The 16,127-nt window shown below is 37.9% G+C and overlaps 1 protein-coding gene across 2 annotated transcripts in view; it reads right to left on the bottom strand.

Annotated features, from left to right (window-relative positions):
- Positions 1 to 4,216: 4,216 nt before the first annotated feature.
- Positions 4,217 to 16,127, bottom strand: part of ARID4A (AT-rich interaction domain 4A) — a 50,475-nt gene continuing 38,564 nt past the window's right edge. Inside the window, exons 16-24 of one of the 2 annotated variants that reach the window (XM_080394468.1) lie at positions 14,623 to 14,873; positions 12,537 to 12,734; positions 11,291 to 11,375; positions 10,908 to 11,109; positions 8,414 to 9,544; positions 8,119 to 8,223; positions 6,897 to 7,112; positions 6,522 to 6,668; positions 4,217 to 6,035 (exon numbers count right to left, since the gene is read on the bottom strand). In XM_080394468.1, coding sequence (XP_080250594.1) covers positions 5,932 to 6,035; positions 6,522 to 6,668; positions 6,897 to 7,112; positions 8,119 to 8,223; positions 8,414 to 9,544; positions 10,908 to 11,109; positions 11,291 to 11,375; positions 12,537 to 12,734; positions 14,623 to 14,873 — 2,439 coding nt within the window. In that variant the 3' untranslated portion in view covers positions 4,217 to 5,931. The remainder of the gene's footprint in view (positions 6,036 to 6,521; positions 6,669 to 6,896; positions 7,113 to 8,118; positions 8,224 to 8,413; positions 9,545 to 10,907; positions 11,110 to 11,290; positions 11,376 to 12,536; positions 12,735 to 14,622; positions 14,874 to 16,127) is intronic. The other variant, XM_080394469.1, reaches the window with a different exon arrangement.

Genomic DNA, 16,127 nt, shown 5'->3' with positions numbered 1-16,127 from the left:
GCAGGCGTGGGCACCCCGCGAGCCGCCGTGGGCGCCCCGGGCCGTGGCGGGGGGCCAGGGCCCTGCAGTTCGGGGGGGAGGGGAATACCCGCCGGCGGCCCCAAGTGCTGCCTGCCTCGGGGCGCGCAGGGCCGCGCTGCGGGAGGTGCTCGGCTGGAGCCTGCGCCGCCACAGGGCCCGAAGCCGAAACGAGAAGGAAAAAAGGCTGCGGAGTGTAGGCAAGAACGATTGCGGGAGACCCGACCCGACGCGGGCCATCGGGGACAGGAGGAGAAGCAGCAGTAGCCTGTGGAGACGCTGCTGGGGTGGCACACGGTAGTCATTTGCAGCGGGGTGTACGCAGAAGCAATTTTTTTTTTCTTCCTCTTTTAAAATACATCTAAACCTTACCCATTATTAAGGCAAGCCATTTTCACGAAATGAATGGACATCAAGAGATACAGCTTTATGCTGTGCATGGCAATAGACAAGTGGCTTGTTAAAAAAAACACCCAAACAACTCTTGTGCAATATAATGCAAAGTATTTCCTACAAATCCCACATCTTACCCCTCCTTACATAACTGGCATAGCTGGCAGGATCCTGGCAAATTAGGTCAAGCTGTACCCAGATGAGGATTATAAAAGGAATAGTTTAGAAAGAGCTGAAGACTCTGACAGGGCTGTAATGGAAATAGTGTTGGGTTACCCTGAAGAGCAGGGAGAGCCGTCGCCAGGAGCACCTACCCAGTCCCCACCAGCAGGCTCAGAGCCAGTTAAGCAAACACACCACTGATAAACAACCTGCAGGTTTTCACAGCTGGGAGGGAGCACTAGAGCCGATGTTCTCTGCTGGCAGGCAATGAAACAGACAAAGTAAGCATTGCAATGGTTGTGTGTGGTGGTTTTTTTTTTTTTTTTGTTTGTTTGTTTTTTTTTTTGTGGTGTTTTTTTTTTTTTTTTTTGAATGAGCTGTACTGGCGAATTAAAGCCAAGCATCATAAACCAAAGAGACACTCTTTAAGCTTTGAAAACTATTGGTATAGGACGAGCAGCAGCTTAAAGGTACTAACATGAATAGCAGGTAATCGCAGACCTGACGCAGAACCAACCAGCACAGCCCTGCTCTAAAACAGAAAGTAGGATTTCTCTGAAAAGGGGAATAAGCAGCAACAGCAACATAGCGTTGAGATAATTCAAAACAAAGAGGAAGCCAGGAAAGTCCTGTTCTTAGAAAGTATGAAAAAGTCTGCTTTCACGATTAGGATTGCCTTATCTTTTCAGTCTTTAAATGACACTGCAGCGAGTATTTGTCACTGGGCTGTGAGGAGTCACAAAATCCATCCACCACTCAACTGCATTAAACCAACACATATTCAGACCAATAACACTGTAACACAAAAAACTGAACTTACATATTCCTTCAAAGCAACAGATGAAACTAATAAATGCTTGTGGAATTTTGTGAACTCAGATTTCCAAAAGAAACAAAAAACCCACAATAAATACCAGCTACTTAGTGGTAACTAATAAAGGTAAATCTTTTTCAACTTTCACAGAGACTTCTTCAAAAAATTCATCCTGTTTGGTAGATGATAACATGGTAGAATGACAGATTTTTCTCAAAATTTGAGGGCAATAGCTCGATAAATAGTGTGAGCTCATTATAAAATGTGTTTTTCCTAAGCCCTGGAATTACAGTGAGCCAGTCTCTGGCAACATCCCCCTTGGTTCCACTGCTTTATTTAATGTTCCTTACCTCTCCAGAGGTAGCCTTTGTCCTGCACATGGTAGCAAATAATAAAATCCCAAGGATTTTATTATTATTAATTATTCATTATATTAATTTATTATTAATTTATTATTATTTCCTTCTCCCAAGGAGAAGGAAAAACAACCAAGATTTTAGCGCAGTCTCTGCAGAACAGAAGGACACAGGGAAGTAAACAGCTCCACATACTTCTGTTAACACATTCATCTTTTGTTTCAGCTTGTAAATCTGTCTTCTAGCTCATCTGCCAGATTTGTTTCAAGCGATCAAACCAAACGTGCTCTTTTCTTAAAAAGAAAACAACAGCATTTCTTGGACTTACTGCTGTAAAAGAATTCCAGTAACTGCTGCCCAAAAAACCCATTTGGCTGCCTCAGCTATCCAAGAATATTTTTAATGGGGAAAAGATGAACATTTAGTAAGAAATCTTTTTTTTTTTCAATATGAAATTCCATCTGGTTGACAAACCTAGCTGGAGAGAGGTGCTCCCAAGAGTCGATAGTCAGATTGAGACACAGGAGTTGACGATCCCAAGATCCAGATTCTTCTCTCCAGCACCCCCTCAAAGCTATCCTGGGTCATTTTGGTAGCCATTACCATGTGCCTCCCTACATGTAAAATGAGAATATGTATCCATTATAAAAATGTCTGCCTGGATTATTCCAATAACTGCACCTTTAAAAAAAAATTAGATTCAATTGGAACCTGTGCAAACTACAGCAAACAGCGAAGAAGTGATTTTATCACCTTTTCTCTTTCACTGCTGTCCTTCAAGGTCTTCGTTGCTCCTCATGAAGGTCAGATACATTACACTTCATGAAAAACACTTTTACTTGTCCTTGTTATGCTTTCCTTTCACTGTTAATTACTACTGTAAATGTGTTTAATCTCTGTTGAAATAATGGCTTGTTCTTCCTGTTCTGACACCTTTGCTTTGCTTCTCCTGCCTGATCAGTTCAAGCCGATTACGCAAGAGAAGGCTTCTCAGACACAAGCCATCTGACAGAGGACCCAGAAACAAGTGGAGATTTAACTGGGTATTGCCAAAATAACACATTAGAGAGAAAATAAAAACTCATTAGTATATACAGAGCAGGTGTACTTTATGGAAAGAAAGTAAAACTAGAACAAGTAGGGAAATGAACCTTGTCTTACCTTACGTCCTTGCATGCAAATGTTTCACCTTTTTTCCAGCTTCCAGATAGATACGTGCTAACACAAAAATACTGTCTGCCAGAAATCTGACAGTTCTTTGTATCCATTGCAGGAGGTGGGGGGAGAATCTTAAATTCTCTTACAGCCCTGTTCTTTTTATCAGTGTTTGATTCCGTAACTGTAATTGTATTTTTTTAACCTCCTAACTAAGCTTGAAATAACATCTATCGTTTTTAGAAAAACTGTGAAAGATTAGAAGGCAGGAGAACAACACAAAGACTGCCAAGAGGGTGCTTTATTTTTTCTTGCTTTTGCAAACAAGATACCTAATCTCCAATTAAAAAAAAATCCCAATTCAGTATAATTACTGCATCCTCAACAGCATAAATTTTCATTCAAGGCACTGGATGACACTTTGGAATTTATGTCAACAAAGCAAAAATAAGGGCATTATTGGGAAATGGAAGACCTTACTAGGGTTTCTTGTTGATTTCACCTTTAGTACAGGGTAGTCCCACATTGAATAGTTAATCTCCTTTTCCCCACAGTATTTTTTAAATGTCGTAAGAAATTACTGAAAAATCGAGCTAACTGATACGCTTCCTGCCAGAAAGATAAAACAAGGAAATCAGTAACATGGTAGAGGCTTTGCCAGAGGCTGGGCAGCAAGTTCACATTTCCTGGCAGGTTTAGTGTTTGGCCAGAATAGTGATGTTGTTACTGGGGGTGTGTGGCGTGGGTGTCTGTCTGGTGAGTACTAGCGCAGGGTAAGCAGGTGGAAAGATGAAGTAAGGAAGCAAGTTCGCTGTGTCAAGGAGCAACCATCTGTTAGAACGGGTTTCCGTGTTTCACAGAACCCTACCCTCAGTCTTAGATGCAGCATTTTAAATATTCCAAAGAGGTAAGGAGCAACAGTCAGTGCACACACAGTGAACATCTGCGCCCAAGTACAGATAGTCAAGAGCTCACCCATCACCTGTGCATGCTGAGTGTGTGTATGTGCCTGTAAGATCTCACACAGTTCGTAGACAGCGGTTAGGTATCTGCATAAGATATAATTAATTCTATTATTTCACTGAATTTAAAATTTACTTCTGCAAATATTAAACATGGAAGGTAATGTGAGAAAATGTGACCCATGTTATTTCCTTTTAAATGAGTATTGCTTTTTATTCATAGCTATTAGAAGATTTAACAGTAAAAGTTAGCTCTGAAAAAAAGTCTTTACAACAATTTATGGAGATTAATCCTATTTGGGTAAGTCCAGACATTTACAAGAACAATCACTTAAATAAAAATAGAATATAAAGCCTATGTTTAAAACATGGCCTTTATTAATGCTTTCTAGTGAGCTCCGTATTTATCTTACATTGAAATAGTTCTGCTTTGCTTAAGAAAAGACAGAAAAAGTGCATTTACAAGAGTACTTTTTCTTTAATTTTCTGCGAAAATGGAAGGAATTGGAATCACAAGTTGACAAATGTTGTAAAATGAAATTTCAAGAAACATCAATTTTAGTAATGCTACGCCATCACTAGTGTTTCATTCTTTCTGCCGTGTGAACCAGAATATCCTGATATACAGTCTAGAGCATCTATGTTATTACTCTACAGCATAATAAACACAGAAAAAGGGGTTAAGAACCCCTTTCAATGTACAAACATGAATAAAAAAATTGATAAAAAAATCACTTTTATACATAATGTATATGCAAACTGTTTTAAATACATAGTTTTGGAAGAGTTATTTACAAACTGTATCTGTCTGTGGGACAATCCACAGAGAAAGCATACACAGTTGCTTTACTTTATTGTTGCATCTCAACTTTGGGAGATATAAATTCATTCGGCAGTACAGCAAGCATAAGAACTTGTGACAAAGTATCTTAAGGGCAACCCAATAAATTTTGTTCCTCAAAACAATGTAAGTACTAGGACTGCCAAAGTTTCCAAAGAAAGTTCTGGTTTAATCCAGATGCCCGCTTACAGATCTATGTTGTGGAGGATACGTAGACAGACCCCTCTGAAATACAGGCATGGCTACTGGATAAAACCTCCTTAAGAGCCATAACTGATAAGTATGTTTTATCGAAAGAGCGAACTAACCTAGATTTTTTTTTTCCAATTTTATTAATATTTTAAAAAATACATAAAAATACAACATCCAATGTCTGAATAAATATATTTAACAAGTTGCAAGATACCTTATTTTACACAAAAATTTCAGCTTTAGAAATCTTGTTAAATAACTTCACTGTTGTTATATATTTCATTTTTCGTCTTTTTGTAACAAAATAAAAACTCTGAAATTACATAGAAAAAAGACAAAATATTTTTGTCAAGGGATAAGATAGTCCACTGAAAACCTATTCACAATTCCACTGTAAACATTAATAAACATTAAAATATTTGCATAACTGTGTGCTCAAAAATCCTATAAAAAGTGGAAGACTTATTACAACTGTAGTTTTCAGTCAACTACACTTCCTTTCACAATTTATTTTGTCCCATTTACACCTTTAAAACTGGGCACACTGCTGAGAACACATACTTTGGCAGTTCCATATAGCAAGTGCTTCCACAAAGAGGAACTACTCACCAAGAGTTAACGTACAGCTCGGTGAAAGTGCAGCAGTTACTTAATTCTTTTGGATAATACTCTGATGTCTGCTTGGTGCACTTGCTTTTCTAAGATCTCCCTAGAGCACCTGAATGCTTCACTGGACATAACTTCAAATTTGATAAGTGCCCTTTCTCTGAATTAATAAAAAAAACCAAAACAAAACCAAACACAATGACAAGCATGTCACATTGTGCCTACAAACCTTCAGTTACCAATGAGCTTAATTTCTCTGACCAGTAAATTAAACAACAGAAGAGGGTAGGAGGGGAGAACAGGTAAAGTCCAGCAGTGGAAGTGTGTACAGAATATACTTGGCAATGTCAAACCAGTTGAGTGCTTTCTGTGGTTGAATTTCAGGTTCTATGTCCATGGCAGCAGGTTGCTGGCAAGGCAGAGAAATGTGTATCACCTGCATTCTACAGCAAGCACATTCTGTGGAGGAGATGATGATGATGGACTCATTCCAGTGTCCGATGAAGCAGATGACATGGATGCCCCTGTATGTGACACTGAACATACAGAACAACAGATCAGCATCAGCTTGTCAAAGCACATGTCAGAATAAAGGTTTCTTTGGTTATTAGGTTGTTTAAAAGGCCTCAAAGAAGCAGCGTGGCCACAGAAAACTGATACGGATTTTTGTCAACTGCCTTCACTGCTATATTCACATAAACTGGGTAAGTAGCCATACCCTCTCTGCGTCACAGACCAACTGAAAAGATGAATCAGATGAGTCATTATGCTGACTGAAAACTCAGACCGCACTTGCACTGGGAAGTCCAAGTTTCTAATAAACTATTATAAAATAGTCAGTGAATGTTTTTCTTAGGTTACAGTTCTGAAAAGCCACAAATACTCTTTCTAAATATGTATACAGACAAATAGATGATAACACACTTTTTTCAAAACCGCTGTCAATTAAACTCCAGTTGCTTTGAGTTACTTATTTTCAAGACGACTTTTCATGGGCAGCATAAAGCAAATCTGAAATTTACCTTCTCTGTCTTTCTTTTTTAATCGTTTTCTTCTCCTGTCTATGGTTGCTACTTCTGACTTCAAGGACATGTAGTATTTTCGTATTTCCTGTAGTTTTTCTTGTAAGAAGGAGATCCTTTCAGTGCTGCTCATGTTGTCTAGTTCATCTTAAAAGTGGGAAGAAAAGAAAAAAATTAGCTTCAGCAAGGTGATTGTAAATAAACGAATGCAATCCTTAAGAGTATACAAGATGCAGCATGAAAGGTAACACACTTCCGTAAATACAATATAATAAGGCCTACACGTAATTTAGAACCCCGGTATTTGCACATTTTTCTTCCAAAACCAACTGTCTCATAAGTTCCCTCTAACCAAGTCACTCAGAGAATTCTTACTGAGCTGAAAACTCCATTTGTATACTCTAGGCGAAGCATTCTGGTGGTGGTGTTTCTCTCTGTGTTTATCCTTCTCTCCATCTTTGATGTGAGGTGAAATCACTCTTGCAGGTGATCGAGAAATCTTCTGTGGTTTGGATGCATTTAGGTGTTTTACAGGAGTACATTTACTTGAACTGTCCAGGACAGGAAGATCTTCACTGTCACTACTTTGTCCTGCAGCAAGAGAAATGTGTTTAGACTTAAAAAAAAACTTGCTATTTTAAGAACTGTAGTTATAGTCAGAAAAATTGAGCATGAAAAAAAATGCTCCTTCTTGCCCAGAAGATTCCAGAATGCACACAAAGCAAACCCTGAACAGATTCAGACACAACATGCACTGAACTCTCAAGTGTACTGATTGTTAATGCACAAGTCAAGGGCTGACTAGGCCTTTAGTTAAAAAGTGATTGTGAGATACTTTTTTTCCAGAAGAAAAAGAGCAGCTTATTAAAATAAGAATATTAGAGCACTGATAAACTATCTCAAGTCACGTATTTTGGCGTTCTAATATAAAGCAGACACTAGAATCCCTTTTCTAAAATTAAAACTGTATTAATATAGGTAGGTAGCACATGATTGTATATATTTACTGCACTCCTTTACACATCTAAAGGAACAGTTATGAAGCATGACTAAAAAGCATAAAAGCTTTAACACGGAACAGAAAGTTTTAAGCTGATATATGCAAATATTTTAGATTTTCACAATAATTTCCAAGTTTTACACGGCTTTTGCTGAAAAGTTATTCTTTATCATCGAGCAATTTTTTCTGCACTTCATAAATGTACTTTTTCCCATGAGAAACACCTATTGTAAGATTTTAAAGGAGATGTTTCTACCAAGAACAAGCTCCCTCTCCCAAATTCATAACCAACCCAATATAAAAAAAATCAGCATAATGGTAAATATTTAGTAACTGTTAATATACACAGTTACTAAAAGTTTTTCCTAACCAAGGTATTAACAATAGCCAAGCAATTTCCCAGTAACACTGCTACCACAGAGCTGGTAAGTTCTCTCCAGTTAACAGCCAATAATCCTGAATAATAGTAATAATAATGAAAACCGCTGACAAGGAAGTCCCATCCAACAGAAATAATGGGCAACAGTGAGAACAGCAGGCCCTTGTATGTGTGTATAGGACAGCATAACCTTCCCCGCTCCCCCTCCAGGAATGTACCTGTTCCATTCTTCTCATTTTTGGCTGCAGCACTTGTTCGCTTTGGAGTACGCTTTTGTTTTTTTGCCAGTGTTCCACTACTGCTGTCACTGGGTCTTTTTTGACCTAAATGAAAAGACAGGCAGACAAGACAGCAATATTTGATTGCTGCTACTAACAAGTTCTTTTTATAAGAAACACAGAAATTTAATACCAGAAGACAAAACAAACCAGCAATTTTTAGCCAAGTGACACCAGACTTAAGACAACTTCAGAAATCATTACAGCGGAGAATGACTTCTCACAGCATGCTCACCTTTCTCTCCAGTCTCTCTTTCCTGCACAGCTATACTACAATTACTTGACGTAGTACTGGCTTCAAATCCATTAGCAGACTCAGTTTCACAGAGACCTTCTTGAGACTCTTCTGCCACACTGTCGACTTCAATAGTCATGTCACTTTCACTCTTGACACTGCGTGACTCATCCTGGCTAAGAGCAAGAGGCGAGGCCACTGAGAAGCTTGACTGGACAGCAGGGGGTAAGGCAGATGGATTTGAATTTGAAGCATTAGGGTCTGGCTTTTCTGATACTGTGTCTTCACTACTGCTCTTCTCCTTTTCATCCAAGTCATCCAAGTCTACTTCATGGCACAGCAAAGTTTCAGGACCAATCTGAGGCATTGCATCATCCTCATCTTTTAAGGGAACATTCTCATTTTCTTCAGATGGACATTCAAAGTTCTCATTCCTTGGCTCTTGACCATGCTGAACCGATTCTGCCACCAGCGATGGCATTTCCTCATTTTCAGTTCTGAGGGACTCTTCAGCATTCAACCCTCTACATTCTTCTGCTCCAGTACATTCATTGGTCCTCTCTTCAGATACAATATTTGGCACTTCCATCTCACTCTCTCGTCGATTTCTCTTCTCAGGCGATGCCTGTTCCAAAGTTTTCCTTTTCAAAAGCTTCTTATCTTTTGTAGAAGGTTCTGTTTCACTTTCAGTTGTCTTGGAAATTTCTTTACAGTCCAAGGAAGACATGTCTAATCTTCCAGGTTCTGCAAGAGATTCATTTGCCACCTCTTCTTGGCTTCCTGGCAAAATCTTTGCATTCTCTAGAGAGGGATCTTTTGTCTTGCTCCTTCTCCCTTTTCCTTTAGGTGATTTTTCAGCCTCTCTTTTGACTTCTTCTATTTGTTCCGTTTTATTTCCAAAAATCTGAACAATTTGTTCACTTTCTTCAACTTCAAGTTTGAGTGTTTCTAGTGGCTGTACTTGAGTCCTGTCATTTTCTTTCAATGCATGAGGAATCTTTGGGCTTTCTTCATCTAGCTTCTCATCATGTAGTTTTTCACTTTTTTCCAGTTCTGAAGTTTCTGGAGAAAATTCTTCATTCAAATTCTTTTCAGATGACTCATCTGCTTCACTGTCAGATGAGCCAGAATCTGCAAAATATTTGAAAAAAAGGAAACAGCATCCTAAATCATCAATTACAGCAAAATTTCTTTTTTCAATCACACAGAGAGTTTATTTTCAGTAATCTATGGTATTGATGTCAGTTTACAATGAACAATTTTAAACTTAAACACTGTGTTACTTACCACACTATTACAGTTCTTATTTTTGATCAAAATTTCTATGAAATTACAATAGTAGTAGTACTGTCAGAGTTCAAGGAGCATCTGGATGATGCTTGTAAGTAGTCCTGCGAGGAACAGGGAGTTGGACTTGATGATCCTTATGGGTCCCTTCCAACTTGAGATATTCTATGATTCTACTACTACTATTGCCCAAATAAGGCAATATAAACAAATTACAGTTTATAGTAGCAAAAATAGTTTTACAGATTCCCATGATCTGATATTTACCTGTGGACTTTACCTCCCCTACCTGACACAACAAAACCAAAAAACAACACTCCTGCCGTCCATGCATCCACAAACAGAACACCCCCCACCCTAAACCAACAACTCCAAACAAAAAAACCCTAAACCCCAAAACTCCAAACCCTTCCACACCACAATATGGGTATTTCATTGCTGAACTGCTGTATGAATCACGGACCATATACAGAGCAAATATTATTCCATTACCAGAAGGCTATTCAGGGATCTGTACTAAAATCAGACAGTGATTTCACTTCAGTTCTTGTTCACAGAGGCTCAGAAATACCAAAAATACTGCTGTCGTTTGTATGTAATTAACAACTCTGCTGTATGATGTAGTACTGGGGTTGAGAATTTAATTACCACAATAAAGACTGTCATTATAGCACTAGATTTGGTGTGTTCAAGATTAGGACTGAAAGGCTCTGGCTGAAGAGTATGGAATGACTTGCAGAGTCATTTCCATGCCATGGCTCTTCTGCGAGCAAACTGTGCTCCCCAGCACTGCCAGCTCAACTACTTCCTCAATAAAATTCACAGCAAGTGGAAAAGAACCTAAACCACAAAAAAAAGGGTAAAAAAATCAAACCTCTTTTCCATAAAGGTACTGAAAAAACCTCAAAAGCATACACAGGACTGAGATCACTCACCATTTGATCCTCTATCAGAATCAAACATTCCTGAGCTACGTGTCATCTGCCTGCAAGGTGTTGCTAAAATCAAGATCGAAAGGACTGATTTTTATACAGTGAAAATTGCATCAAAAATTTGTTTTGTTATATTGCTTGTACACTGACTAGTTAAGTAGGACTCTAAAGCTGCTGAGAGCACTGTGTTCGCTGAAGTTGTCCTATTAATGCACCGCATTAACGTCACTGCATACATGCACTTCCACGCCAGAACACGAGTGCACCAGATGTACCTTCTGTTCCATTTGGTAATGGTGAGGAATCTGACAAGTTGTTCCGTGCACTTCTGGGTCCTGATTTACCTTCACTATTAGGCGTTTTGGCTAAACTGCAAGATGTGTTTGATGGAAGAGTAGATTTCAGAGGGGGTCGCCCACGCTTTGATTTTTGTTTCTCCTCATCCTTCTTCTCATCCTTTTCACCATCTTCTTTATTCTGAGGGGAAACCAATGAATTTTTAGTAACATGTTTCACTGCTGATCATCAAACCTTCTCTCTTCTTGCTCTGCACTTCTAGTAGAAAACTGGACTGGACTGAGCAACCTTTTTTATTTTTCTTAAAATAAGTAAGAGTGATAGTCATTAAGTATAGTACTACAATTGAAATAACCATTACTTTTGTTTTTTTCTTCTGTTTCCTCTTTGGTCCTCCTTTTTCCACAGGCCAGATGATACGATCAGCTTTCACCCATTCATCGTATCTAAAAGTGAACAAAATAGTTATCACTACGGATAAAAAAGTTGTTTGCAATATGAGGATTAAAAGACTTGAGTTACGGAACATGTTTATTCAGGAAAGGTAGGAAAGTAGAGCATGTATTTAAAAACACATGCAGTATCTGGCATTAGAAAGATGAATAACATTTCTAGCCCCATAAAAAAAAAATTATGGGATGGGAGAATGGAAGCGCAAACTTTCCTGTTACTTGCTAGCAAAGCACTGGAACTCAGGGGACTGAACCAGCTATAAAGTTTGTCAGTTATTTCATATATACAAAAGACAGTTTTCACCACAACCATAAAATATGCTTTTTCAAATTACAGCAATAAACCGGGTGAGATTCTGAAAGGCACAAATACACTACTACTGCTCCTCAGAATCCCCCCAAGTTATTAATAAGGTAACAGGACACATGCCAGTATGGGGGAAATATCCCCGCTCCTAAACTTTAAGTTGTCGCTTAAAGACATTTCCTTAGTTACTTAGAAACATTTGGATTTGGAACATCAAGTTATATACCAGAAGTGTTCTATTTTTAAAAATGATCAGTTTTGTGATATTTTTGTCCACATAATCACAACGCCTTTAAGAAAACAACAAAAAAGCACCATTTCTACAAAGCATGGTTGCCAGGAGAACCATTTAATGAATTTTTTTCTCTAGTTCTTTGTTGCTTAGCCCTCTCCTACCCTCTCTATACATAACAACCATTCTTTATAATCACAGTTAACATTCAATACAAGAATAAATTTTGTTGCTAGAATTTCAGTGCTTGATACACTTAATTATAGATGCCTTCACCATTATCAACGATTCCCTTAAATAAAAACATCTAATAGCGCTAAAACTAGCTGACACAATAAATTACAGGGATCCTCCTGTGAGGAGTGAGGATTACTCACTTTAATTTGGACGAAACATGTAAATAAGTATATTCTGATATTTCAATGCAATAGTGTCATACCATGAACAAAATTACTAACAATGAAAAGTGTAAGAGTCAGATCCTGTTATCATGGTGATAATTCAACTCAGAGCCAAGTTACTGATCTTTTTTCTCTTTCTTTTTTCCTTAAAAACAAAAAATTTTTTTCAAGAAATCCTTTTAACAAAGAAATGAAACTCTGTTTGTCATCCTCACCTTACATTCCAACCGTAATAATGAACTAAATATAAAACTTCTCCATCGTCAATTTCTGTGCTTTTAATACTGGCTTCATAAATTTTTTGAGTCTTTCCACGTCCATATTTTACTTTCACTTTGGTTCCAGTCAGGCAGGGTTCTGCATCCTCCTCATCCTCTTCACCTTCTGATTCTCCTTTGTTCTCAATTTCCTCCCTGCAGTAAGGTGTATTTAAAATGTCCACTAATTAGTGACAATCAATGTTTTAACACTTAACTAGCATAGCCAAGCTACTACAAAAGAAAAGATGCAATAAAATATTTTTTCATTTTCTGTATCCTGCACTACCTCTGAAGCTGGCTTGGACACAGCTTCTTAAATCAAGAACAGGACTTATGAAAGAACAGGGGTAAGTGCCAAAAATATCCAGAAAAATTGTATGATAATTTAAACACAATTATTAGGTGTACAACTACCTCAAAGCTTAAAAACTATTTTTTAAAGGAATATTTTGGTAATACAGAAAGAGGAATAAGTTAACTCAGCGTTTGGCTCCTAAATATGTCAAGAAGAACTATCTTCAGTTTTTAAAATACTTTATTTTGACATGCTTTAATAAAAAATAAAAGCAAACCGTAGAAGAAATATTTAACAGACTGCAGTTTACTAACAGTGCACATAAGTTTGAATTGCCATCATAGTGACCCTCTCATGGATACAGACACCATTCTGTTGCGGGGGGGCAAAGTTGTTGATTAAAACAGTGTTTAACCAAGATTAAAAAGTGTCTACACAGCTCTTACTAGCTTTATCTACCCCTTATTACAGCTATATCTAATACTTAAACATATTTTCATGAATTACAATCTAACCTATTTTCACCTATATTTCTCTCCCTATTTAGGGTGAATTTAGCATAACGTAAGCTTAACTACAAAAAAGGCACCAAGAAAGAAAATACTGGAAAACAATATGGGTTTGCTTTTACTGACGTACATTTGCTAGCCTTCAGTGAAAGAAGAACTATATTCTTCTGACAAACAATTAAAAAGAAAGAGGACAAGCATCACCTGCACCACTTAAGAAAACTCTTTTGATGCCTTGGGCATCTGACATACCTTTGCAACCTGCTGCACACCCACGCTGTTCCTTTATCTGAGGCATTTCTGCATGTTACGGTGCACTGCAAGATTATCTTTTTTGGACCACGCAGTGACACTTTCTTTAAAATAACTGTGTTTTTCCCACTCCTCAAACTCTTTAGAAGAAAATACGCAATACCCTTATCAGGTTTTATTCAGTATCAACTTGTGTCCCCACCGCTTAGCCACATGGACAAGAAAAACAAGGTAGGAAAGCCAGCTTGAGCAGGTAAGACACTGCCCTTGACCACAGCCAAAATAGCTAAGAAGAGGTCTACACTCTGGTAATAAATTAGTCACCTGCTCACAACTCATTTGTAAGCAGGACTATAAATCCAACTGACCTTGTCAAGTTTATTGTCTGGATGCTATTTGCCCTTTGCCCTTCCATGTCTCTCCATCCCCTCCTCTTTAACCTATCTCTAGGTTTCATTCAAACTCCCTTTCCTTCTCCTTTGCTTTATTAGCTGATCCCCTTCCTGCCTGCCTACAATAAATCAAGTAATAAAAAAGCGCAAGCTATTAGGTTCAGCAGCCATTACTGACCACTTAAACAGAAGTCTGGAAGAAAAGAGGCTCTCTTTTTCCATTGCTATTTCAACTGCCCAGAAAAGTCTGCCCCGACAGTTGCTCGCCATCCATACAGCACCCGGCATACTTACAGCCTGGTCTACTTGGTGTCTGTACATACTAGTGTGATAAAACACCGACACAACCCTAGCAAGACCTTCAAGAAAAATACCGTCTGGCACCTGCCAGAAAAAGATGCTTCCATGAAGTACCGCAGCCTCTACAAGCTTGAAATAAAATTTTCCCTTTCCTTTCGGGCAGAGTGAATTCAGTCCCTGGTTTCCACATTTTAGTTGGTAAGATCTCCAACTCTGTGTACACTCCTGCTTGGAGTACGGCTCAATCATGACACAGACATACTTATAAGAAGGTGATACAAGTTAATGTTTACCTCTCCCTCTGCCTCTCTTCCTCTTCATCTGACTCTTTATCTGAATCATCTTGTTTTTTGTTTTTTTTCTCTTTTTGCTTTGGTGTACTTTTTCTCCCTAATGGAGTTTCATTTTCTTTCTTTTCTGCATTCTCAGGTGTTTCTTCTGTATCTTTGTTTTCTTTGTTACTGTCTTTTAATTTCTCTTGTGTTTTATCCTCTTCACAATCTTTTTTAGCAGGAGTTGTATCACGGGCAAGTCTTCTTCGTCCCTGGAACAGAAATATAATCAATTTAATGACTCCTGTCAATTGTTCTCTGTATAGCCTCTCCAAAACTCAGTGAAAAGTGAAACATACTAGTCCTGTACAGAAGAAAGGCTGGAGATAACACCAAAAAGTGAACTGTTCTAAAATCTTAAGATAACAGCTTAAAGTCTTGTTATTGAGGAAAAGAGCAAAACAAAGCCATTCTGCTTGGGTTGGAATAAAGAGAATGAGCTTCTGATTAACTTCTGGAGGATTTCAGAACATTCATTTGGACCTGTAAGGTCTGCTGCCCTGATAGAAAGGGCCAAAATGCCTTTCTCAACTACAGCAATAGCATTAATTAAAGTGCTTGTATAGGACCTCTGACAGCAGGCATCTTCCCTTTAGCATCTTCAATCCTTATAGCCACCTGTTACAGAACAGAAATTTGTCAGCTTTAGAAAAACTGTAAATATTGCATTTTTAAAAGGTGTTTGAGTAGCCGGACAACTGCTGTCTGGAACTATCTGCAACTGTTTCTTGGGGATCTAGTACGGGTTTCTCATTTTACTATTAAAAGTCTCTTGATAGGGTCACTGCTTTATAATCAGAACATTTAGAATAATTAATCTTGCATTCATAATGTATCTGGAGGGCATCCAAAGACAACAGTAATGAAGACACTATCATAATTTAAATTCACAGTTTTGGAAAAATAAGCATTCATAAACAGATAGCTGGTGACTGGATTAGTAAAGCAATAAAATACAAAACTAATTTTTTAATTATGAAGAAATTAACACAGACAGCCAATGACAAAAAAGACGAAAAAAAATTTCTTCCGTTTCTTTATCCTCTCACCAGTTTTCTCCAAAACTAAAAAATAAATGAACTAATAATAAAGCTAATATCACACCAGGAAGTTCAGGAAGTCTGATACAGCTTGGAAAAACCACTTGCAGTTAGGTAGAAATATAATACATAATACCAATCTAAACTTGTGTTTACAGCTATGTCTTCTCATCTATTAAAGGGCCACATACTTGCCTGAAAACTGGCTTGCAAGAAGTAATTTATTAATCACATTGTAGTTGAACAGAATCCTTACAACCTGAACAATCTAAGTAGCAGCAATTTCTTGTCCTTCAGTAATCATGTTCTATTAAGGGACACAAAATGACCTTTTAACAGAATTAACAGCTGTGCTACAGAGTCATATTGAAATCCTTTTAAAAATATTTTGGTATTCTCCATCAGACTCAGCATCCACTAGCTGAT

Source organism: Falco punctatus (assembly GCF_963210335.1).
Source record: "Falco punctatus genome assembly, chromosome: 7".
Classification (NCBI taxonomy): Eukaryota; Metazoa; Chordata; class Aves; order Falconiformes; family Falconidae; genus Falco; species Falco punctatus.
Note: the sequence above shows the minus strand (reverse complement) of the source record. Positions and strands in the feature narration are given on the sequence as shown.